General features: G+C 47.5%; 1 protein-coding gene across 1 annotated transcript in view; it reads left to right on the top strand.

Moving 5' to 3' along the window:
* The first annotated feature begins 3796 nt into the window (after positions 1–3796).
* The window catches only part of ZCCHC14 (zinc finger CCHC-type containing 14), a 44541-nt gene continuing 22720 nt past the window's right edge, over positions 3797–25617 (top strand). Inside the window, exons 1-2 of the mRNA XM_015292651.4 lie at positions 3797–4823; positions 15799–15922. Coding sequence (XP_015148137.2) covers positions 4260–4823; positions 15799–15922 — 688 coding nt within the window. The 5' untranslated portion in view covers positions 3797–4259. The remainder of the gene's footprint in view (positions 4824–15798; positions 15923–25617) is intronic.

Genomic DNA, 25617 nt, shown 5'->3' with positions numbered 1-25617 from the left:
GGAGCAGATCCTCCTGGAAGTTACACACGTGGAAGAGAGGGAGGTGATACGGGATAACCAAGCCATGACCAACCCAGTGCCATTCTACAGTGGCTCAACTGTGTCAGTGGGCAAGGGAAGAGTCACCAGTGTCATCTGTCACCTATCCGGAGTTCAGTTGGGCCTTTGACACAACTTCCCCCATAGCATCCTTCTCTCCAAATCAGAAAGATGTGGATTTGATGGGTAGAATTGTTTGGTGGGTGAGGAACTGGTTGTGAGGTGGTACCCAGCGAGTGGTGGTCAGTGGCTCAATGGAGGTCAAGTAGTTGGGGCTCTGAGCACCTGATGGAGCTGTAGGTGTCCCTGCTCGATGCTGGGGAGTTGGAGCAGATGGCCTTTAAAGGTTCCTTCCAAGACACAAGCTGTGGGTCTGCTGGTGCTTCTCTTATCCTGCAATCAAACGATCATCACGCAGTGGAGAAGCAGCCCTTCGAAGGTAAGACACAAAGAAGTTGGAATCAATGAGTAACACTGGAAAGAAGAGGCACTGCAGAGGAAGCAGGCATCACGCCCATTCTCCGAGGGCTCCTTCCTGCTCCCACTGAAATCAAAAGGAGTTTTGGAGTTGGCTGCAGTGGGAACAGGATCAGTCCTTAAGGCACTAATTAGTACAGCTGGCTGAATAATGCATAACGAGCGGTTCATTCAGCTAATTTCATCTCTTTTTTTTTTTTCCCTATTCATGAATTGCCCGTGAACCAACCCCAGTCTTCTCATTCTGGTTGTCGTTCAGGAGTTATTTGTGGGCTTCTTCAGGAAATAACCCAGCGTGCCACTGCAGCACACGTCTCAGCATGTCAATATAGGATGTTTGCACAGGGGTTTGAAGCGCAGGGCAGGTAGCAGGGAGGGCACATGGCATTACCTCTCACCGAGCTGATAGTTTTGCAGCTAGCAAGTGTAGCACGGGTTCTAAACACTGCAAAGAAACACTGAATATTGATTTTTGGTAAACATTTGTGCATGCTCCTTTCTTCCTTGCGCTTTCTCCTTGAAGGGATCAAGCTGGTAAGTGCAGTTCCAACCCAAAGCCAAGAGGGGAGGGATGTGATATGAAAACACCCCAAGGAATGTCACTGGAACATTCAAGTAAACACTTCCAGACTTTATTTTCCAGATGTGGCCGCAGCAAAGACCAAATTAATGCTGTAGAACAGCTGATTCCGACATCGGATGTGGGACAGCAACTGCACCCTGGGAGCTGTGCACCCATCCTGGGCTGCTGGGAGGGCACCCATGGGGGGGTTGGATCCATGGCAAGGAGCTGTGGCAGCTCTGGGACGAGGAAATGGAAAGTGATTGCAATGTGGTCTCGTTTTGCAAAGGGTCACCCAAATGGGACTTTCCCGGGAGGGGGATTAACGTAGGGGGGGAATAGCGGGGCTGCGATGGGGATGGTGGGAAGGGGGAGGCGGGGAAAGCCAAGGATGTTTGTTTTGCAGCGGTTTCAGGGATGAATGCCTGAGGAGGAAGGAAGCCGGGGGCAGTGTTTTGGCGTCCGGGGGCTGTGGGTTTTCGTGCTGAGGCGATCCCCGTGGGGAGCCAGGCGAAGCCAGAAGGCTCTGAGCATCTCCTGGGGCCGAGCAACCGCAACCCGGGGGGGGGGGGGGGGGGGGGGCAGCCCTATCGGCGATGCCTTCAGCAGGAAAAACAACCCGACAAACCCCGATGTCGGGATGTGTGCCCGGCAGAGGGCAGTGCCACCCGCCCGGCACATCGCTGCCATCTGCAGCCACCTCCGAGCCCCATCCCAACCTTTCACCATGCGAAAGACCAGGGATGCTGCCGGCCCGACGTCTGGCTTTTCTTTTTTTCTTTTTTTTACGTTACTTTCTCTATTTCTCATGGTTTTTTTTTTCCACGCTCTTCAAAGCCGGGGTTTGTTTGTTTGTTTTTCAAAAGCAAGGGTTCCAATCCCAGCATCTGTGAGAAACCTTACAGGAAATAACCCGTGTGCGCAGAAGTGCTCCAGTGTTCCACGCCGTGGCAATGTTTGTCTTTCCCCTCCGTATAACAACGCAGATGGCACGCAAGGCCATTGCTCGCTGCGTCCTGCCAGCAAAGAGAGCTTTGGGGTCAGAAAACTGCAGCCCTGTGGGGTTGTGGGAATGGGAGAAGTGGGCGTCGGGGTGGTCAGAAGTGTGCAGTTTGGGTTTTGGGAATGGGGAGCGAGCTTTTGGAAGAGGGCAGCCAGGAGGGGACAACGCTGATGCCCTGAAATGCCAAATGGGTCAATGCTTCTGCCTGTTTTATGACAAGCGTTGAAGAGCTTCCTGAAACAAGCAGAGGAATATGGAGGGCTGGGAGAAAGGAGCCCTGTGGGCTGGAAGCTCTGGGCACACGGTAGGGCTGGGCAATCCAACAGGCCTTTAGCCAGCAGCTTACATGGAGTTCTCCCTTTCGTTTCAATAGGTAGAGATTCTCATCTCCTTTTCACGCCGTGGATGGATTATACCCTGAAATAGCTCCTCTTCCATGTGATGTTGTGCTGTGTGAAGCAGGTAACTTCATTTTCCTACGCCTTTGGGCATTCCAGCAATGCTGCGCCGAGTCCAACGCACACAGAGATGGAATTACGGTGCTGGATGTGGCTGAGGTTGCTCTGCTGTGCTGCTTAAGGGAGGAGAAGCCCTTCAGCCGTGCTCCTTGTGATGCAGCATCGAGGCCATGTGAGAACTACCCAGACCTTCCAGCTGACAGGTGAGGACTGAAGTAGTTGCATCCATCCAGCATAGGTGCGACACGAGCTGCCACAAAGCTGATCTGCTTTGCTCGGGGTGGTGCTGTGCCCTGCCTGCTGGCTAGCCAGGACCTCTCGGTGTCCTGCGGTGGAATGAATGATACATCACGCTCCTCTGGGCTTCCAAGGGCTTCGTGCAAAGCTGCTGCCGATCTGAGGGAAGGCTCCCAGTTCACACGCTGCACTTCAGGTTAGAGATTGCCTTAACGTGGTGTTCTCAGCACGGGTTAGAGACGCCCATGGAGGCAATGAAGCCACCAGAGGGCTCGGTGTCGTCACGCAGGCTGCCTGGCCCCCTACTCAGCGCAATGCAAACCCTTCCTAAGGGACCGAGAGCGCTTCCTCTGCGTCTCCCTTCCTCCGAGGGACAATACCGGGCATGGCAGGAAAAGGAAGTCCGCGTGGTTCCCATTGCACGACGGGTTGCTTGCAAGCAAAGAACAGGGGGAGGCTCTGGCACTTCCAAGGACCCTCTCGCAGCTGGAGCCGCACAGAAGCGGGGCTGCACGATGTGGGGCGTTATGCGACCCCAGTGGGCTTCTGCCTGCTGCTGGCCCTGCGTTTCGACGGCACCCCAACGAATGCGGTTTGACGGGCTGCGATGCGCCAGAAGGGAATGAGGAAAGGGACCAACGAGCAGTACTGGGGGTTTTCGCCACTCGGAAGCCGACGGCCAAAACAACTCTGGTTGCAGACAGCCCCACTGTCACCGTCACCACGGCCCTTCAGGGCGTACACATCCCCCCCCTCACCTGCCCGCCCGCCCGCGGCCCCACACAAAAGCCGCCCGCTGCCGCCCCTCCCCTATTCAATCAGCGGAAGGGGGCGGGGCTAAGCGGGCGCTTACCTCTAGCGATTGACAGGGGGAGGGAGGCGGGGGCAGCGCGCCGGCAGCCAATCACCAGCCGCGAGTAGCCGGCCGGGCCAATGGGCAGGCCGGTGGGCGGGGCCTCGCCGCGGGGTCAGGCCGGGAGTGGAGGCGCTCGGTCGCTCCTTCTTTTCTCTCTCTCTCCCCCCCTCCCCGCTCCGTGCCGGCTGGGACGCCTCACCGCGGGATCCCTCCGCCGCGGGCTGGTTGTGGCGTGCGCGCGTCGTCCGCCTCCGCGCTGCCTTCAACGAGGGATTCTTTCCCCGCGGTTGCGTGCGCCGGGGCGGCACCGGAGGAGGCCCTGCGCTCCGGGACGGGAACGGACGGAGGATGGAGCGGCTGAGGGAAGGAACCGCCCCGTGAGGGAGCGCCGAGGCCTGCTCGGGGCCTGCCGGGCGGGGACCCCGCGGCCAGGCCGCGCCTCAGCGCTCGGGCCTGCACCCCCGGCGGCCGCCCTCGGGGGGCCTCGGCCGGGCCCTGCCCGCCGCGGGGGGCTGCTCCGTAGCGCCGGGCCCCCTCAGCCCCCGGGGGAGCGGCCGGCAGCGCGGAGGGGGCGGTGCGAGGGCTCCCCAGGTGTGCTCCCTGCGGGCCGGGGGTCGGCGGAGCACCATGGTGGAGAAGCGCTGCCCGCGGTTGCAGCGGGACGGGGTGTACCGTTGGTTCTCGGAGCTGCCCTCCCCGCAGCGAGTGGAGTTTCTGTGCGGCCTGCTGGATCTGTGCATCCCGCTGGAGCTGCGTTTCCTGGGAGCCTGCCTGGAGGACCTGGCTCGGAAGGATTACCACTCGCTGCGAGACTCCGAGATCAAGGCCAACAACCCCGCCGACCTGGGCAGCCTCACCAACCTGACGGACGAGGTGGTGCGCAGCAAACTGCTGGTCTCTCTCGCCCTGCTGGGCTCTGCCCACCGCGAGGCTGCCGGGGTCCTTTTCCGGACCCTCACTCACATCGATTCCGTCATCAACAACTACGGGCTGCAGCTCAACGAGGGCCGCACCGGGGATGAGTTCCTGTTGCTCTTCACCATGGCGTCCAACCACCCCGCTTTCAGCTTCCACCAGAAGCAGGTGCTGAGGCAGGAGCTCACCCAGATCCAGAACATCATGGCCAGCACCAGCAAGAATCCCAGCACGTCTACCCTCAACTCCATGGCGACCTATCCGGGCTGCCATAAGGTGGGTCACACGCTGAGATGGCGTTGCTGCGGGGTACCCTGCTGTGACTTTCAACCTAGGCTCGTAGAATGGCTTTAGGTTGGGAGGGACCTTAAAGATCGTTGAGCTCCAACCTCCTTCTATGGGTTGGCTGCCACCCACCGGATCAGGCTGTCCAGGACCACCTCCGTCCTGTCCTTGGGCACCCCCAGGGATGGGGCACCCCCAGCTTCTCTGGACAACCTGTTCCAGTTCCTCACTACCCTCTGTGTAACCAGTATTTCCCCCTTTTTAGTTTAAAGCCATTCCCCCTTGTTCTGTCCCTATTAGACCCTGTAAAAAGTTGCTCCCCCACCTGTTTGCAAGCTTCCTTCTAGTACCTCTCTTCTTTCGACCCCTTCTTTCTCTTGCTGCGGGTGTTCTAGTAGTGAATGGCAGCCTGAGGGGTTGACAGGTCATCCCCCTGCTTGATGCTGGGGGTGAAAAGAGGGAGTGTGAGGAGTTATTTTCTCACTCTACGAGAAGGAGTTCATAAGCTGATTAAGAGGCATCAGTATGAACGTCAGCTGATTGTTCCTGGGAGTGCTTCTGCTTCCCTGCTTCTGCCAAGTGCATGGAAGCTGTGTGATTTGGTAGGGGAGCATGTGTCGTATCTCTAGATGTGAGGACAAACGTCTGTTTAAAAGTGTTTCCCTGGAAGACGTTGGAAGGGGAGATCGACTTGGGAAGTAGCTGCTCAGTAGCAAAGGCACTGTGGTGAGTTTGGGTTTGGGGCAGGCAAATGTTTGGAGTTTCTGATGCTAAAGAACTGTGGTGGTTGTGTGTCACCCAGAACCACCTGGGCATTGATCCTGGTGTCAGAGGTTTGCCATCATTAACTTGCTACGCACGTTCACTTGGCAGCAATTAAGCTAGGCAGTATCGTTTGAAAGCGTGCTGTTGGTAATGAGATCTATCAGTGAGCAGTGAAGTGCTCCCAGCTGCCTCCAGCTCGGGAGTCAGGCTGCCCCATTGACTGCCTGTAACCTGCTTGGAAGTTCAACCCGAGTACCAGGGAAGTGGGTGTGTGAGCAGTTAACAGCCTGCAGCTCCCGAGGCTGCACTGACTCAGCCAGCAAATAACCACCTTACCCTTCTGTTGGGAGAGACTGTATATACCTGAGGGCTACAGAAATCTCTGCACTGGAATAGTATCCTAAATAAAGCTGTTGCTGAAGGCTCAGCGTGGATTCCATTCGAGTCAAGCACTGAATCTCAATCTGAGACAGAAGTGTGTGCTTACTCTTCTGCTGAATGCAAATTGCTTTCTAATTTTGTGTTGGTTTGGGATACTGCTGCTTCTTTTCTTCCCGACTTCTGTTGAGAGTTCTGAAACTGATTTCTCTTTATCTTCCCTTTCTGTGTCTGAACAGTGCTCATCCGTGATGTTTTATTTTAAGGGGAAGGAACAGAGTAAGGCACTGCCTCTATTAACTTTCAACCTGTATGTGTATAAAATAGGCATGGAAAGAATATTTCACATAGAAGGGTATAACTGAAGCCAGGATGAGCTCCATGGCAGACGCTGAGCTACTCACACCTCCCCTTACTCAAAAGGTGCGTGGACCCCGAGATTGAAAGACTGCAAATCATCCACAAGTTTTCCCAAAATAAGATGAGCAAAAAAGGGTGTAATTACATAGCAGGGGGTGTTTTTCTTGGGCTGTGCCTTCAAAGCTTCAGGAATAGGGCATATTTCGTGTAGGTGAAAAGCTCCCCCTGCTATTTAAGTCGATTTAAGATGGATGGAGAATCCATCCCATTCTTCCTGCCAGCACTGAGGTGCTGTCACTTTTGCAGCCTCTGAAATGTGTGTTTTGCTTGAACAGACACAGGTTTCCTTTTTTAAGCTCCTTGAGCTCTTTGGATGTTGATAGCCCGGTCATTTTGCTACTTTTAGAGCGAGTAGTTGGCTTAGAACAACAGTTGGATGAAGTAAGTGGAAAAAAAATGCCTTTCTCCATTCAGCCCCGTTTAAATATGCACAAATAAATTCCAGCACTGCAGACTTGAATCTTGTGATGTTACCAAGCTATGTTGTGACAATACTTGTGTTGTAACATCACCTAGGGAAAAAAAAACAAGGCAGATGTCAAGAGAAAGTGAGCTGCCCTGGGCTGCTGCTTGCCAAGTCCTGCGCTCCTCATCCTCTTCAGACCTGGAGGAGAATTCCTTCCCCAGAGCCAACGCTTCTCATCACTGCCGCCTTACTGCAGCCTGAGTGACACTAAGCTGGTGCTTGGAGACGGTGCTGTGATTACCTTTCTGTGTGCAGTGAGAGGTCTGTTCAGATCCCTGATGATCTGCACGCCGCTTTTTTCAGGGAGATGGGAGGAGGAAGGTTAGGCTGTCGCACAGCACTTTTTGCACAGTCAGTTCTGTTAAAATATGGCCCAGCTTGATACCAGCTACAACCCTTTTTTTCCACTACAGCTGCTTGTAGTTACTGCCTGCAAGGAGGCACAGAACAGCTGCTGCTAACTTTTTTTGCATTAAGTTTTGTTCTTCAGGATTACTGGTTTATATCCATCTTAACAAGATGCAGAGGAGAATCATAGAACGGCCTGGGTTGAAAAGGACCACAGTGATCATCCAGTCTCAACCCCCCTGCTGTGTGCAGGGTCGCCAACCACCAGACCAGGCTGCCCAGAGCCACATCCAGCCTGAGAAGGTGGCTGTGACTGGCTCTAAGTAGGTCAGTAATTATCAGATACGTTGTTTCTGCTTGATAGTACAAAGTGAAGGTTGAGTTTCCTTGCCCCCAGTAGGAAAACCCTGTCCTCCTCTGTGGAGCAGACTGTAGTTTTAGTCTGCAAGTAATTTCTGCTGTCCTGTCCTGCATTCTCTGTTGCTTTGGAGCAGTGTTTATGCTTGCGGGACTTGAAGTGTGGGTTCTGCAGACTTCTTGTTTGTAGGCGTGCAACCGAAGGTTGGGTGGTTTTTAGAAGTTGAAACAGCATGAATTGTCTTCAGCTGAAGCCCAGGCATCTACTTAGAGCCTTGCCTTTTAAAACTTCTGTTCCTGCAGGGCTTGTATTTTTAGATGAAAGCGATGCACCAGAGTTTTCAGGCTGTTTCTGTGCCTTGGGATGTCTTTATCCTGCTGCCTTTTTTACCTTTGCCATGAAGGAATGGTACCTGAAGGCTCATTGCTGAGCTGAGGCTGTGGCTCTCCTCATAGAGCAGGGGTGAGAAGCATCAGGACACAGCAAAACCACAGCTGAATGTGTGACCCACAGGGAAAGAAGTGTCTCAGAGCTGTCTCCAGGTGTCATGCAGATGTCTGTCCTGTGTAACTTGCGTCAGTGAACACCATTTTTTAACTGCAGGTGAGAATGGAGTGCTTTTCATTCATCCTTGGTTGTTCTGGGGGGGCTTTAGGGACACTGTCCTTACAGAACCCCTTATACTTATGTCTTGTACGTAGTAAATACAGGGGCTTACTCAGACTCTGGAGCTCATTTAGGTGTAATGTGAATCTCTGCACAGACTCATGTTTTCTATGAAGTCTTGTATCATCAGCACTGAGGACGTAACTCCTAGAACAAGGAGGGAAGTTGCTTGTGCTTCTGACACCTTGTATTTCTGTAGGTTGCTTAATTTACTCACTAAGACCATCCTGTGAAACAAGGGAAGTAAGATGATGCTTTGGCTGCTTAGCACCTACTCTGCCCACTGGCTGTGATGAGAGCTCTCCAGGGCAGCAATCTGGCTGGGGCTTCAGCTGGAGAAGCAGGGTCAGAAATAGGTCTGAGCACTGTTTGTTTGCAGCTGAAAGGAAATAAGTTGGTGACTGTGCAGTTCTGTGGCTGTTCCAGGTTGATAGCTTGTGAATGGGGAAAGAGCTCCTGCCCAGTCAGCTTCCAAATACTGCATCAATATCTATTTTCAGTTTATAGCATAAGGTGCTGTTTTTCAGCTGTGCTAATCCCATGGGCTTATCTAAAACTTAGAAATGACCGAAGGCTACAGGAGTTGTGTAGAGCTGATGTTCTGAGGGGTCTCCTGCAGTACCTTCTAGTTAGTTGCTGCAGCATTTGCTGCGGGTGATTCAAACTGCATTCCCTGTCTTCAGAAATGCTCATACTTTGTATTCCATCTGTGGAATGATGAGCTGGAGAATTCACCTGCTTGGTAGGTTGAAACAGAGCCCCGGAGTAAGCAGCCTAGCTGCGACCTGTCAAGTGCTGCTCTGGCTTTTGCTAGCTTTGTAGGAATAGAAGAGACAGTGGGGAAAACCGTTTTAACTTCCTATATAGTGTAATAAAAGGTATTTTATAGCTTCAGTCGTTTGTAATGTTAATAGCAATTGCTGGCTAGAATCAGGTGCTCATTCATGGATATCAGTAGATCAGTAATTGCTATCTCAGGAATGATCTCGTTCCCAAAAGCACACCGTGCTGAGCAGTGGGGCAGGGCTTTGGCTCCCAGCTGGGGTTGTGTGCCAGTCCTCGTGTGCATTGAGTCCTCTGGGTGCCTGAGGCAGTGTGGATTGCACACTCCTGCTGGAGCTCTGGTTAAGAAGTGATAAGCTTCCAATTCTGGTGAATTTCTTGCCAGCACTCTTGTTTGGAAACTTTTGGCCAGCTGTAATAAAATGGCTCAGTCTTGAACCTGTGATGTTCTCAGAAACGAGCTTAAAATGCAAGGGAATCCTCAGAAGGCAGTGGTTTTGTGTAGTAACAGTTTTCATCACCACCAAATTCACTTCTGCATATTGGATGCTGTTACACAATGAATGTGATTTTAAGAACCTAAATTAGTTTGCTCGAACAGAGGGCTGTACGTCCAAACACTGTGAGGAGAGCAGCCAAAAAGAAAGCTGTGTTGAACTTGTATTTTCCATGAGCTGTCTTCCCTTTATTTTCGTGCAGGCTGAATGAAGCTTTATTTTAGGGATGCATTCCACTTTATTTACTCTTTTATCTATTGCTGATCTACTAAGCATAAGATATTGAAGACCTCATCTCTTATGGAATGGAATGCCTACCATGAGGTGCTGTACGTGGTGAACTGTACCAGGTTTGTGTGCAGAGCCTACTTGAAGAGCGTAGCCAGCAGTGGGTAACCACACCTAACAAGCATTCCAGTGTCTGACTTCAAAGGTACTGAACAGCATCCTTGTTTGGAAGCATTTAGCAGTTTGGTTTAGTGCTGGTGTGTTTGAATTGCTAAAACTGAGATCCTGTAATTCTTCAGTCATTAGGTACAGGCACTGCTTGCTGGCAGGCTGGAGCACTAATTTCCTCTTTGGTCTTCTCTTAAATATGCAGTGGTACAGAAGAGAGTGGAGTGCCAATTAGCCTTTCCATTGGGATAATGCTTAGGATCTCATGGCTTGGATTACACCAGCAGACTTCAGAACTGGGTCCGACCATTCTTTTACCTCCCAAACACATACACATGGTAGTTTCTTATGCCTACAATGGCAGTGTAAATACTGTAGCTCTAAAGTTAGTGTAGCGTTGACATTTTAAAGACAGATTTATCAAGGACAGAAAGCTTCTGGAGCAGAATGGGTCAATGCTATGCTTTGAATGCTTATGAAGCTGAAGGTCCTCTTCTCTTCTGATGTCTGTGCGATTGGGAGTGTTCCAATGTAGAAACAGGGACACAGACCTCAGAGCTGGGATGGAGAGCAGGAATGATCCCAAGGGCTGGCTATAAGGAGCTGTGTTTTGGTATTGAAGTGTTTTTTTTTGGCTTGTGTGGGTTATGGGATAAGTGCACATCTTTACGCTAAATGGTCACCAGGTCTTGCAAATGGCATTCATACACAGCACAAAGTAATTAAAGTCCTGTTACTGTGCAGTTGATGTATATTCCTGGTATTAATGAGGTATCTGCAATTCTTCAAAGGATTTTTACTGGAACTTAGTCTGTACAATACAATCCAGACTTCTTTGGTCCGTCTGTTCCAGTGAATCTGTGGTGGAGCCTTGTAGCAAGTGGGTGATTATCCTGAAGTATTTAAGTACTGCATGCCTCATTTCATCCCAGTAATAGTCTCACAGGACAAAAGCAACCAATCTATTATCCTGCTTTACTGTGAATTGCCTTCTCACCATCTTCCTACAAGAGTTGCTGTTGAAAAACATGGACACGTCCCACTTGTGTGTGGTGCTGCTTTTTTTTGATGGGCACCAAGTGTTGGAATTACGTGAGTTTCTGGCACGTAGCACCTTCAGCTACATTTAGGTCCAACAAAGAGTCTAGGTGCATGTAAACATCAGTGTGGAGCAGTGTTGAAGGCTTCAGTGGCTATGTGAGAAGTTGGATGTGTCTGTTGGTGTTCCTTAAGGATATGGGGGGGAAATGACCCCTACTCTGCCAAAGGAGTAATTTTAGGCATTGGGAGTTATAGGTATTTGTGTCTGTAAGCAAGATCAGGCTGGGTCTGAGGCTGTGGTTCTGGTGGTGGTTTGCTGCTGCCCCATCCTGTTCCTTCTGGGTTTCCAGTCCTGCAAGCTTTTGGGCTTTCCTTTCTTGCTGTTCTTTCTGGCTCAGACTTAATGTATTGAACAATGTCATGCATCAGCAGGCTGACATTGGAGTGTTAGCAATGCATTTCTTCTAAAAGATTTGGGAACCCGAGCTATCTGTCTGTTGGCAAATAGCAGCTTATCTGCCTAAGCATGCAGGGGCTGTATCAGTGCCATCAAGCTGCAGCACTTCTGCAAACAGGATTGCTCTGTGTTAAAGACCTTGGTGTTAACCTCAAAATAAGCTGCTGTTAATGCTCACTAATATGTAACTGGCAGGAGTGAATGGAGTTGACTGTTTTTTTTGTCCCCTAGACTTCAATGTTCCGATTCCTGAGTGCTCTGTTATGTGTTATCTGCATTGGGCTTAAGTCAGGTCAGCTTAAAACTGTGAAAAACCTTTTGGAAAGGGGACTTCTGAAGGCAAGTAATAGCAGGAGTGCTTCTGTTGGACTTTCCTGCAATATCAGTTCCTTCCAGCTGCAGCCATAGGATCTCACTTAGCTGACTCCATTCTTAGGTTGTGCTCACTTTTTTCCTGTGCAGTGCATGACCCAAATTTCATGCCTTAATAGGTATAGAAAACAATATTTTATCCCTCTTGATATATATATATATATATATATATATATATATTGAGCAAGTTCTTCCTTTAGATCCTATAGCATTGTTTCCTTAAATTATAGGTCGTGCTACATTTTAGGTAGCAAGCATGTTGATTTGTTAGCATTGGCTCCATTTCAAGCTAAATCAGCAAATACTTTGTTATTAAGCCATATATTTTCCCTGTTCTGTTTAGTTATTCTTAAGGGAATGCATGATTGTTGTTTTCACTTATAAAAGGGAAATAACAATTCTTACCACATTGTTTGACCTCTATCAGTCCTGTTATTTTTCTGAAAGGCTTTCCTGCATGAAATAGATGCTGTCCCTGGGGAGTGCAGCAAACAGCTCCTGCATCTGGCACCATGGATTTGCCACGTTTTGCTCTGCCTTCAGCTGTTCTGCCTGGTGGCAGAGCTGCGTTGGGCAGCAGCTGTTGGAGGAAGCAGCACCTGTTGGGGTGACTGCTCCTGGTGAGTTTGTGGTGTGCTTCCTGATGGATAAAGTCGAGAAAGCAGTGCAAAATCCTAAACAAAATACAGTGAAATCTGTGCCTGTTGGTGCAGCTGATACTGAGAAGGAAATCCTTGTGTTCTGCTGAACAAAAAGATGCTTGCTGGCAGTTAAAAAGGGAAAGATGTGATAATGGCAGTGGCTGCTGATACCTTGATGCATTTGATGCCTGCAGTCAGCAGCAGGCCTTGTTCCTGGCCAGCTGCAGGCTGCTGTCACCCAGGGGCCCCTTGGGAAGGGGGGAATGGCTTTGCTACCATGGAGAACAGGCATAGGAGAATTCAAGCTGAATCTCAACCTGTCACTAGCTACGGTGAATTTTTTGCTCTTGATTATGGCAACTGCTTTAACTTGAAGGTTCAAGAGACGAGCCTGCTTTTCATTTGGAAAACCTGAAGCGTAGCTGTGAACCAGGTGCTTTGGTATGGAAGGGAGTGGGCACAAATTTAAAGTAAAAACAATTCAATGATCTCTTCTGCACCCACATGAGCATGCATCCTCTGGAGCCATTGCGTGAGCCAGCACTGGTGTTACATTGCCAATATCTTAATGAAGCTATGGATGGTGCATCACAGGGCTCTCCTGCTCTCTGACCTTCAACGGAACGCTGTGCCAAGGATGGAGTGAGGTACAGCGAGGAATCTTTTAGTGCTTTATCTCGCTAGGATTGCTACTGTACTTGGTTAGTCTTCATGAACTCTTTCTGCTGGTGACCTCAAAACCAACGTTGTTTGGGAATGCAGTCCCTGTGCCCTCTTAGACCTCGAATGATCTGTGATTTTCTTCCCGTGTGTATAAAGCATGCACAAAATGTCACTTCTGCAGCTTGCTGTAATGCATAGCCTGACTATTTCTGTTGTCTCTGTGAGGTTACCACCTTTGCTGCAGACTCTTACTGCTTTAGAAGGCCAACCTTTGCCAGTTGTTCCTGCAGTTTGCTTCAGCCAAGTCCTCTCTGAGCAGCTACAGTTCATCTCTTCCCAGCACTTCTCCCCGCCCTCCAAGGACAGCATCCTCTGCAGCTCAGAGCTGATGGATTATTGCTCTGTTTTTTTTTTTGCTCAGCCTCAAATAGTTTTGGAAAAGTGCTGCTACGTCTTCTGGAATAAAACTGATCCATGAAACGTTTTTCCTTATTCTACTTTTTGGAACCAAATCCAAACCTTTGCGATATCGGTATGTTTAAATGAGTGGAAAAACTGATCAGAAGTTTGGGACAAAAGTTTCAAGCAGGCAGAGGTTCAGTGGTTCTAACACCAGTCAGCTCCCTAACAAACAGCCCCATTTGGAGCTCATCAGGGCTCTGCTCTGGGCCCATCTGATGCTGGTTGGCTTTGATGTGTGGCTGAATCAGGTAGTGCATGAGCTCAGGCAGTCAGGGGCACATGGGCTAGGTTATTCTTTACTGAGCATCTAAAAATTAAACCTTTATGGGAAGAGCTGGAGGTTATTTATAAACACAGTGCAAATTTTAAGTTGCACGTCACGCTCATGGCAGGGATACTGGACAGAAGGGAGTACAAGATAGGAGCTAACACATTGTGATGCAGACTGCTTGCTTAGGGATTTTTTTGAATCCTTGTGGCTGTGCTCTTATTCACTTTCAAGTATTATTTTTATTTGCTGATCTCCGTCTTCGGAACCTGGCTGTTTTGGGTGAGGTGGTTTTGTCTGAATCTAATGCTGTAGCTTACCGTGTTATTTAGCTGCCCTTGGGAGTCCTTCCCCTGGCAGCAGGCTGCTGGGGTTGCTCAGCCCACTGCAGCGAGAGCTTAATGAGCTCCAGGAGAGGCACAGCGCTAGGGAAGCTCGCTGGGGAAGGCTGCCTTTGGCAGGGGGGTCTGAATCATCTCCTCCTTCCTTCAGGCTTAGCTTAATGGCTCGTATTGTCAGTGCAAGAGCTTGATGCTACGTTTTTCTTATTGGTAAAAGCTGTGCTGGGGAGGTAGAGAAGTAAACTTTTCAATCCAGAAGCAGAGTGCCGGCGCTGAGGAGGAAGGCAGGGACTTGCAGTCCTGCTTCCTTGTGACATTCCTCTGTCTTTCTGGGTTGGTTTCTTTGCACGTGTAAGTTTTTTTTGTGTCTGCAGCCATAGCAAATCTTCCACTTGTGTTAATGCCTTAAAATGTGTCTGAATGTCAGTAGTAGATGGGACCTGCAATAGCTAATTGTGCAGAGCCAGGGATGTGCTGGCTTCAACTTGCGTTGTCTGCATCTCAGGGCAAGTTGTCCCAGCTCATGGCACTCCCTGATGTAAGCAGGGTGTGAGGGAGCCTTGCTGCAGGGAGCTGCTCTGTGCTACTAGCTATCCTGAGCAAAGGGAAGCTGATGTTGAGACGAGCATTCTCTGCCTTGATTCGTCAAAGACTAAAATTGATGTTCAGTTCTAATTACAGCTCTGCGTACTACAGGATTTCACGTGAACTCAAGATGTGGAATTGAAATGGAAGTGGTGCATTAGTAGGAGTGCTTTTGTTAGCCTTCACTACCTCTTCAAAGCACATTTTCCTCTTTGAGATACTTACATCTTTGTGTCCTGTGCTGTTAATGTAACTGTTCATCCACTTCTGCTTCTCATTACCTACAGAACAAGGGAGTAATTGCCTTGCTTGTGAGGCAGGCGTTGACTGTTCTGCCACAAGTAATGTTTTTGTGTTGCTACATAATTGTGAATGGTCCTGTGGACAGCAGCTAAAGTGGGCAGTGTTCAGTTCTGCTTTTTCTAATAATCTAAGTTTGTTTCTGTAATTTTAAGTGATGGTGGAAATTGATTTCTTATGCTAAATGCAATAGAGAAGGTGTGCAGAACGAAGTCGGTTCTGATGATGAAGCAGCCTTCTGCTTGGGCATTCTCAGCGTGTTGTTTTTCATTGAAATGGGCTTTCAAACAGCAGAGACAAGGATTAGTTTTCCCTAAAGTGGATTTTGTTCCTTGTAGTCCATGTGGAAATACTTGGAAATGCCTTCAAGTCTGCCTCTGTGTAGGTAGGTGACATAGCATAAAGAGACTGATGTTTTCCAGGAACCCTTTCTCTCTCTGTTCTCTCACTGAAAAGTTGAGGACTGCGGTGTGGAGAGCTTAATACCTCTACGATTGACTGCTGTGTGACTATTCTTTAAAAAAGAATTATACTCTAAGTAGCTTTATAGATTATCTTGGCTAATCTAGATTTGTGAATAGCTGCTGACTACAACAACTTCCCTGGGCTGTTGCTTGTGGAATATCGATGGCATTGCTGCTGGGTTTTGGAAGCCTCCACCTCCTACCTGCCTTCAAAGCAGAACCACTCGCTGGAGCAAGGTGTGGTGTTTGAGCACCCGAGTTTATTACATCAGATTTTTGTGTTTTTTCTTTCCAGGTCACTGCAAGGTCCGAGACCCCCATAAACAGTGTCAGTAACAGTTTGGAAAATGTCCTACATACATCAACACATTCCATTGAGGAGTCATTACCCAAGAGGCCTTCAGGGAAACACTCCAAAGGTGTGTCCTTTTCTGCATGCCTACTTCCAGTGGGGGAAAGAACACTTGTATCTCTATGGCAATTGGCATTATTTTAATCCGTTGGAGACCGGAGTTGTGCCACTTCAGGGTTGGGATGAGCACAGGAAGTTGTAGAGGGGCTTTTTTTGGGAAGTGTTATTTTTATCAGTGAAGTATGGTCAGCAGGAGATAAGTATGGTTATTCTGCTGGGAAGTGAGGATGTTTCCTAGGGGTTGAAAGACCCATGGAGCTCTCACCAAGTATACTAGTGAGTGAATCTGATACTCTACCTCTCATTCTCATAATGGAGATGATGTAGATTCATTATGAGAATGAGAGGTAGAGTAGATTCATCATCTCCATGATGAGAATCATCATAGAGATTCATATCATTCAAGATTCCTATCTTGACTGAAGTATATGGAGATGAGTGTTACTTCACTGAGGAGAACATATCTACAACAGCAGCTGGGCTGCTGCTTGCTTCCACTTTCATTTCCCAAGAATGCTTAAGAAGCGGGTGGAAGAAGAGGGGAGCACAGGAGGAGGAGTTGCAACTTTCTGAGCACTTGAGCACCCTTAGCTCCAACCTCAAAACACCAAATATTGCTGCAAAACAAGTGTTACTGTATGTTTACCTGGCTAAAGACTGGGCTTGATAAATTGCTGTTAACGCATTCGGTTTGCACACTCAGGGCTGTGATTATAAGTAATAAAACATCTAGGTTAAAGTGTGGCTGGGAGTATTCTTGTTTAATGCACACAAAAGGCATTGTTAAGTGAGGAAGGTCTTTGAACCACGAGCTGCTGTTCACGTAGAACAGCTTTTGTGAACTCTATGGGGTTCTTAAATATAGTTTAGTACAGCACAAGTTGAGATCAAGGATTGCCAAGCAAGTCTTCCACTTTGTGTGGAAGGAAAGGATCTGATGCAGCCTGGAAGTAGTTAACCATCCCCAGGAGCTGTTAGTTTGCCTCCACTGACCCTCCTTTTCTGTGACATACTCAACTATAATCCCAATAGCTGCAAGTAGCAATCATTTTGTACAGCAGTATCGTGCTGTAAGTAGCTGTTTCTCCAGCTGTAAAAGCTATCAGGATAGGAAAAATGCAGCACTAAGCAGAAGCATGGCTAGATTTGTGGCCTTCATCTGATATAAATAGGACAGGGTTCAACCCTGCTTTCATTTGTACTCTGTGATTGCTGTTCCAGTACCATATATGCCAAGATTAGTCATGGTACACTATGAAAATTAATTGTTTTCCTCTGATCTGTTTTCTTTTCCTTATAGGATACCTGCTTAGTTTTCAGAGAACATAGCTTTTTTGATTTAGAGCTTTCCTTAGAGGTAGTTGGTGAAAGGAGCCATGGGGCAAATACAGTTGTTTTTTTACTGATACTCTGCTTTCTGGTTCACTAGCAGCAAAAATTACGTTGAGTTCTTTCTCTGTGATGCCCCGTGTGGTAGGGAGTTCTTCTTTCTAAGGTTGGAGTACAATTGGTTATTGGCCAGCCTTGGGCCAGTACCACACTCTGCATATTTCTGACTCTCTTAGCAAACACTCCTCTCTTAATTCAGGAAGATCTACTGACTTTTTAATGTAGAGTGCATGAAATTCAGCTTCAGGAGCAGAGGATGGATGAGTTGCTTGACCCATTGTGTAATTCTTGTCTGGCACAAGACTCGCTAGAAAAAAATCAGCACATCTTGAGAGGACAACTTCTTGTTTGTGGTCAGAAATATTGAGCTGCTCAAGTCTGCATGTTTCTCTTGGCAAAGCTCTAGAGCTGGAAGGGCCTCAGTTAGAAGGGCTGCAGCTGGAATGGAAATAAAATGAGAGGTCTTACTGAAAATGTGGGATCCATTGTGTTTAGTTGGATTAGAGGCAGTGTGTATTAATCTGATGAGCGTTTTTACTTCTGACTTGTAGAAATGTCAGTAGTAGTGCATGATGTGCGGTAGAACAGTGGCTGGGTTTGTAGTGGGCTGGGCTACGAGAGCTCTTTGGCTGTATTTCCCCTAATCCACAGTTTGGAACAACCTGTTAGCTTCAAATATTTCATGTTTTGCTATGAGAGAGAACTGAAAAGAGTAGAGATCATATTCCAGTGAGCTATTGTAGGCCTGCATGCAAGTTTAGGAAAAATGCAGATGGCCATTGGCATACAACAGTGTAGATCTCTTAGGAAGCCCAGTAGCTGTAACATGCAGTAGTAAAGCTGTGCTTTTCTTACTCTTGCTTTTGTCAATTATTTCAGATCTGTTTTCACAGACGTGGAAGTTGTGATGGAAGTTTATGGAGGTAACTTTGGGAAGTGGATCCTGCCCTCTCAGGGGCAGTTATGCTTGTAGGCAGACTGACTCACAGGCTTCAAGGTATTGACAGATCTCACTGGTGAAGGAGAAGGGAGACAAATAGGCCAGATTCTTGTGTTCTGTGTAACTGAAATGTCAGCAGGGACGTGCTGCTAGATCTTGGTTTCTTTTCCGCTGTTTCTAGAGTGCAATGTGATTTTTAATATGCCTTCAGCACTGATCCAAACAAAGCAATCCAATTCAAATGCAAGTTGAGCTTTTTCAGCTTACTAGCTGAGTAGTGCAATGCTGTCCTCCTCGTGTTGCTCTGGGCTTTTTTCCACTCGACTACAAGAATTGAAGCGCTGCAAATATAACTGCAGTAGGTGTCAATATCTGCTTGATTCCAATTTCAAAGGTGCAATTTCGTGCTTGGAATGGCGTGCCTGGTAGAGAAATACTTCCAGCAGCAGTGTGGGGATGGTTCCTGCTATAGGCAGGTCTGTGTTTGTGAGCACGATGCCTATGCAGTAAGCGATCTCACTTGGAGGAGTTGTGATGAAGGTACCAAAACTTGGTTTAAGGAGCTCACTGGTTAAATACAGTATATTAACCAGCAGCTTTTGTTTTGCAGCCAATCCTGCTATGGTAGCTTAGGGAATTTTGGTCCTTAGGCCAAAGTCCAGAAGAAGCTGTTTGACCTATGGGAAGTCCCACTCACAGAGCTAATTAGTAACGAGCCAACGGAGCTCAAGTTGTTCTGACTTTCTGTGGCCATTCCCAAAAGAGGGTAGTTACCATAAGCAAATCTGAATGGAAAATTGAAGTTGGAAAAAAAAACCCAAAACAGCCAACAAACACAAGATAGTGATTTCCTGTCCACCAGAGATGTTATTCATTACTTACTGTAACGTTCCAAGCAGGACGATTTGGCCATTACACGGATAGCACTGTAGGCAAGTAATACTTGGTGCATGTGACATTTCAGCAATGTATTAAACGTGGTCAGTGACCACAGCATATTTTCCAAAAGCACAGTGGAATAAAGTACATTCTGCCAGATGCTGAAGTGCAGAACAAAAGAATCTTTATAATAAGGCAATGGAAGCTGCGAAACGTTACAGTGTGATGACTGCCATCTAAGGATGCAGTTTCTCATAACGCTGGGTGAAATTTTGATTTGTCACAGCCTGTTCTAAATTGTCTGCAGTGAAAGTTCAGTGTTGGTGTCTGTAAGACGCTCGTTGCTATTATGAGGCTTTGCAGGTGGCAGTTAGCACTGCTTTCTTCCACGAAGCAGTCTGGAAGATGGTCCAACTTCCTGCAAAGTGACAAAAATTCCCCTCGCCTTGCTTCCTGTGTACTTAAATCATCTTTCCTTTCTGCTGTTGCTGCACAAAACCTCAGAGCTGCCTCCAAGCCGGGCTGTTTTCAGATGAAGCAACTGCTGAAATGTGATCCTCATGCAGGGAAGCTGAATCGAAATTCCTGCAACACATGCATCTAATGATAGGCACAAACTGTCTTCTGTGGACAGAGGAGCAGAGCTTTTAGATGTCAGATGGGTACAGTGGGCCTTATTCCACCATCTGTACTCCATTTAGTAGTTCTGCTGAGCACTGGAAAACTTCTGGCTCAATTGGAGTTATGCTCTCAGTCCCCATAAGGGATCCTGTGGATCCTCAGCATGACCCAGGCTGGAATAACCACAGGGCAGCACGTGACTGTAAGGACAAAAGGAGCCACAATCTGTGGGCGTGAGGGAAAACTTGAGAGAAGGCTTATCTCAGTAATGTATTGATTTAGTTCTGGATAAGTGCTAGGATGTGAAGTACACACTTGTTGGCAGCAGTTCCACTGACCTCAGGTAAGGTACGGGTTGCAGGGAGGTAAAGCTGAAAGCTGGCAGAGGTGCATGGTGCAAGCAACCCACAGCCTCTAACCTCTAATTTGCCACCCAATTAGTTTCACTCAGGCTCACCCTTGAGATGCTTTGGGTTCAGGTCCAGACTTCACAGCGCCCTGTTCTGTAGCTGGGTTGTGCTATTTTTAGGGGAATACATCATCTCCCACAATATTGGGTCAACCACTGTTCGGGTAGGGCTTAAAGAAATATTTAGGCTATGGTAATCCTTTAGGAAAAATCTCCCTGTACCAACTGTGTGTGATTTTTCAGCTGTTTGTGTACGTCTCTGCTCACTCGATCTCTGAAGCAGAACAAGCTCTATTTCTAAAGCACAGCAGTGTCGTTTAAGTGTTAAATTGAAGTGTTCAATTACACAAGGCGTTGCATACCCGACTTACTGTCTCTAATACGCAAGTCTGTGAGCATCAACTATTTGGAGTTAATTCCAGCAATCAAACCCAAGGATTAGTGTACTTTAAAGAGGAGAAAAAAAAAAGCAAGATGTTTTGATGTTGCATATTTTCCTCATTGCCTGAAGATGACTGCATATTAAGAAAGTCTCGAAGCCTGTGTGCTGCATAAATCATGGAGCCTGCACTTCTGCTGCTGGAGTTCAGTTAAGGTTAGAGGTCTGACTTTGGAATAAAGAAAACATTAAGGTTTGCATTTTTAATAGCAATGCTCTAGGTTTTACTGGTTGCTTTCTGCCTCATGTAGGCAGGCACACAGAGCCATGCTGTGTCCTCGAAGCAGAGGCTGAGTTGCAGAGCTCACTCCATAGCAGTCAGCTCCTGGGGACAGCCTGCTGTGCTTCCTGGGTACATCAGCACAGAGCACCCATGTGGCACTGGTCTGCTTTGAGAATGAGGAGGCGGGTGGAGAGGAAGGATGAGAACATCTCACAAAACAGTTTACCTTGCCAGCAATTTTCTCTGCTTCCCTGCTATTACTGCAAATATTTCTCTGCTCTGCTTCCCTTCTTTCTAATGTGAAAGTGACCTTATTTTGTAAATGACAACACTTGATTTCAGTGGAAGTGATGATGATTTCTCACGTTCGGTGCTTGGCTTGAAGGGAACAGATGGAACTACAGAAAAGAAACAGCAAATGGAATAATACTTAGACTGGTGAGAGACCTTTTGCAAATAGTAGCTCATTATTCTGACTGAAGGACATCCATGTGCAGTGAGGGGGAGGAAACTGGCAGTATTTATTTTTTAAGTGTGCTCTGCTCTGCACTTTGCCTACCAGCTGATGCCAGCCCTGATTCATAGGTCAGGAGGCAGTGGGGGGCTCTCAGGCTCGGGAGGAGCTGGTGGCTTTGGGGGATCCTGTGCGAGAGCTGTGAGTCCTTGTGCTGCAGATCTGGCTTTGCTGGTGATTTTCCTTGGTCTTGTTTACCTAACCATTGAATTAGAGTGGTGCTTTCTCCACATCAGGGCTGGCTTAGTGCTTGTACAGCTCTCTGGGAGATATCGCTTGGCTTCGTCACAGTGTTCAGGATTTTCCTCATCCAAGAAGTTCTTTTGGATGTGTTTTATGGGCAGAAACAAGTTCTCCCCTTTGGTTTGCTCGAGCACTTAAATATTCCTTTCTTAAATGTGCCTCCAACTCATATCTTCCTTTGCTGATAACCAAATGCGAAGACCGTGATGTTAACATTCGGGTGATTGTCCATAGAAACAAAGCTGAGAATAATCAAAGGGATATCAAGTGCATTGGGGTTGTCTAAAGAAAGCTGAGTTCTTCAGTTTAATGCGGACATAATGCACATCTTCTTAAAGCGCATCTGTTGCAAAATGCCAGGACAGAGCCAGATAGCGAGGCCTGGATTAAGAGATTTGACAGCTGAATGGGTAAGGGCAGCATCTAGAGTCATTTGGGGGTGGATGCTGAGGGGTAACTTGAGAATAACATCTTGTGTAGGGATTGCAGATGGTGGAAATTGGGGCGACTTCCAGGAGGCAGAGCATCCTGAGCCTGTGTGCTCACTTCCCTTGAGCACCCAATGGTGCTAGCACTGCAAGGTGCGTTCTTGGAACGAGAGGAGCTGTGGCTCTGATCCCTATGGTGTGTCTGTTTCTGTGCCACGCGAGGAGTGGAGGAGGCAAATGGTCAGCCTTGGCACTGTGGAGATGCTTTGCCAGATTTCACTTCTGATTTCATTTTTCTTGTTTCCTGCAGGGAAATCACAGGTTGTAACCACTCAAAGCAGTGCTTTTGCTTAAAGTCAGCATGCTTTCTCAGATATGGGGAAGCACTGAGCTAAAAGGTTGATGCTTCATTTTCTTCCTGACTTGTTCTTTTATCTCCCTGGAAAAAAAACAGTGGACTTAGTGCATTACTTCACTGCCTGGAGTGGATGCATTTCATCAGTGGATGGTGCAGATGCTATTTTTAACAGTAACTCAAAGGGGGTAGCCCTGCTAAAATTACATCATTAATATACACAGCTGAAAGGAAATGGCACAACGCACAATGGTGCCTTGGAAGATTCTCTATTGTGTTTTCTGCTCCTGTGGATGAATTATTCAACGTGCATCATTCAAGCAGAGATGCAGTTGGGCTGCCATGCTTGCAAAGCGTGCGGAGTTCTTCTTACAAGCAGTCCTATGGAAGAGTAGTAAGTAAATTACCTGCAAGACATAGGAATGATGCAGGTATGAGTGGCTTGGAGAGCTGCAAGTTTGTGTTTCTTCCTTTTTCTGCTATGAAGTAGTTGAGGAGCTTGCTACATATCCTGCTGTTGCAAAGGACAACAGGCAGCTAAGCCATAAACTGTACAGAAGGAGACAAAACCGTACTGCACGTGGGAGAACACAGCGGCCAGCGTGGAGAGTCAGAGCTTCAAGATGTTGAGGTTTTAGAGATTGAGGGCTTGGGGTTTTCTTGTTCTTTCAGTTCCCATGTGTTCTCGCTGGCTTGGCAAATACCAATGAAATCTGCTTTGGTCTTCTCTTCCCTTTTGCATTTGCTTCATAGATGTGTTACAGAAACAATTGTGTAATAGTTGTATGGTATCTCAAAATAAGCTTAAGCCCTGAATGAGAACTTTATTCTGTTTCTTTGAATCACTGGTCAAATCTTGTCTGGGGTCCAAAGCAAAGGAACAATGTTTCATACAGAAGCGTGAAAGGGAAGCAGAATATGAAAGCCTAAGAGCAGAGACCTGAAATCGTACAAGGATGGAATTGCCAACAAAAGGAGCCCCTCACAAAGGTGGCTGTGCAGGGGAGGGTTTGTTTCTCCCTGCGCTGAGCACTTGAATGCATTTGTGGTTCTTGGCAAGACTGTCTGTACTGAAGGCTTTGCCTATTCCAGATCAGTCCCCGGGTCTGATGTTTGTACGTAGTGTGCTTGTGGTATTTTTTTGCCGTCAGGTTTTCATACTATAATTCATTGGAAAAATTTGAAGCTGATACCAAATGCTGCTCACGCTTTCTTCTCATCGCTGCCTTAGTCATGAGCTTCAAGATGCTGACGCTGCCTTCAGAAATGCAGAAGAGAGCACGTGCTTGTGTGCATGAGCACTGAGCTGTGCCGGTGTGGAACAGCTGTTTCACATAAGATATGCTGCATGTATTTGCCTGAGTTAGAAATGCACATTTCTGCAGTGTGCACGCAGCCAAAATCCCTGGGCAGAGTTGGAGCAGCAGCCATCTGATCTCAGTGCTGTTTTATCACCACGCTGCCCTTCAAGCCAGGGCATGCTGGCTGAGCAGCTGCTGCTGGGAGCTCACTGACTGCGCTCCGTCTATGTTGGATATATGGTTACACGCTGCAGCCCACAAAGTCTGTGTTCAGCTGTGCTGCAGGGGGGGGGAAAAAACCCTTATATATATATATATATATATATATATATATATATATATATATAAAATATAATATTCTTCAACAAAAGATTTATTTCCTCTTCTCTCCATCCCCCAAAACAGGTTTGTCATTAGCTCAGTTGCACTCAGATGGTGTCTTGGGTTGATTGAATGGCTGAGCTGTGCTGGGCCCGCTCCATATGTCTATCTGTATTTTAGGGCACTGCTCCACACTTGAAAGCAAATGCCAGCTCCAAAAGGTTCCCAGCCATGCCGGCTACCTGAATGTCTCATGGTTCTCCCCATCTGCTTTCCTTTCTCTTCCTAAGCTCAGTCTGTATCTGTTCCATGTAGGCACAGGGACTTCACAGGCTTTGGCTGTGTTGTTTCTGTTTCCCCGGTGACGTCTGGGATCTGCTGAAGCACGGATTTTGGTACTTGGGTACAAAACTGAGCAGGGAAAGGGGTCTGCATTACCAAAAATGTTTTGCATGGGAAAAACAAAAAAGACTTTGCACCTCCAGTTTGATAGGTGAATGTAACATTCAGATTCAAAATGCTCCCTGGCTTGTCTTCGGCTCACTGAAGCTGAAGAAAATCCTTTCTAGGGGAGAATGAACCAGTATGATGCTTCTCCAGGATGGGTAAAACTCCTCTTAAAAAACTATGAAACAAAGCCAAGATTTTGTTTAAAAGCAATCTATTGGGAACAGTAAGTAAAATAATCACTCAGATAAAACTAGACTAAAGATACAACTGCAGATTATTTATCCAGTAAGTAAAAATATTTATATACCAAGCTGAACATGTTTCTTGATTGCAGAGATATTTTTACTAGGGTGGACGACATAATTAGATCTGGACAGCTTGTTTATTTTAATTGCTTATGGTAGGATATATGCTAGTGGTTACCGAAGCTGCCTTCAAACAGTGTTTGTGCTCATGGTCATTTTTGCAGATGTTCTTCTCAGAATGAGCTGCACGTTCCTCTGTCTGCTCTCAGTAAATCACAGAAGGAAGACGAGTCGTGGGGCCAGACTTGAAGCAGCTGAACTACATAGCTGCATCAATCAGGAGACGTAGCTTTGCTTTCAGAGCTGCTCATTAAAACTGAGTTATGGTATATGTTTTACCTGTTGCAAAATTGCCCTTAATTAACATTGCTTTTGCAGCCTGCCTTGGCATTGCAGCGTAGCTCTCGTCCTGATCTGAGCATTATTGTATATAGTTCAACACCAGATCCTTGGTTAAGTGTGTGTTTCAAGGAACAGCACCTGCCCAGTGCCGTGCATTGGTGTTCAGGCTTAGCACTGCAGCAGAGCTGTTACACAAGTATGTCCAGCACAGCAGCCCTTCCTGACTCACTCCATAGAAGCTTTATCTGGCGTTAGAAAAGAAGAAAGGCCACTTGTAAGGCAGTGGTGTCTATTCAGTGCTGTGGAAGGCAGTTGAGTGGCGTGAAGGCAAAAGTGAGTACGTTTGGCCCAAAATGCTTGGTAAGAAAAGCCTTCAGATTGGTGTTTGAGGCTGTATCTTGCTTTTGAAAGCAGCTGACTGATTCTTCTGGGCTTTGTGTCTTCCTGTCCAGATGGAAGTCCTCTCCAGGCTGCGGCGCAGACAGCGTTTTGTTTTGTTTAAGCCTTTGAATGCGATGAAGTTACGAAAGAGTTCTTTAGGTT

Source organism: Gallus gallus, chromosome 11 (genome assembly GCF_016699485.2).
Source record: "Gallus gallus isolate bGalGal1 chromosome 11, bGalGal1.mat.broiler.GRCg7b, whole genome shotgun sequence".
NCBI classification, from domain to species: Eukaryota; Metazoa; Chordata; class Aves; order Galliformes; family Phasianidae; genus Gallus; species Gallus gallus.
This window is presented reverse-complemented; position numbering and strand designations above follow the sequence as displayed.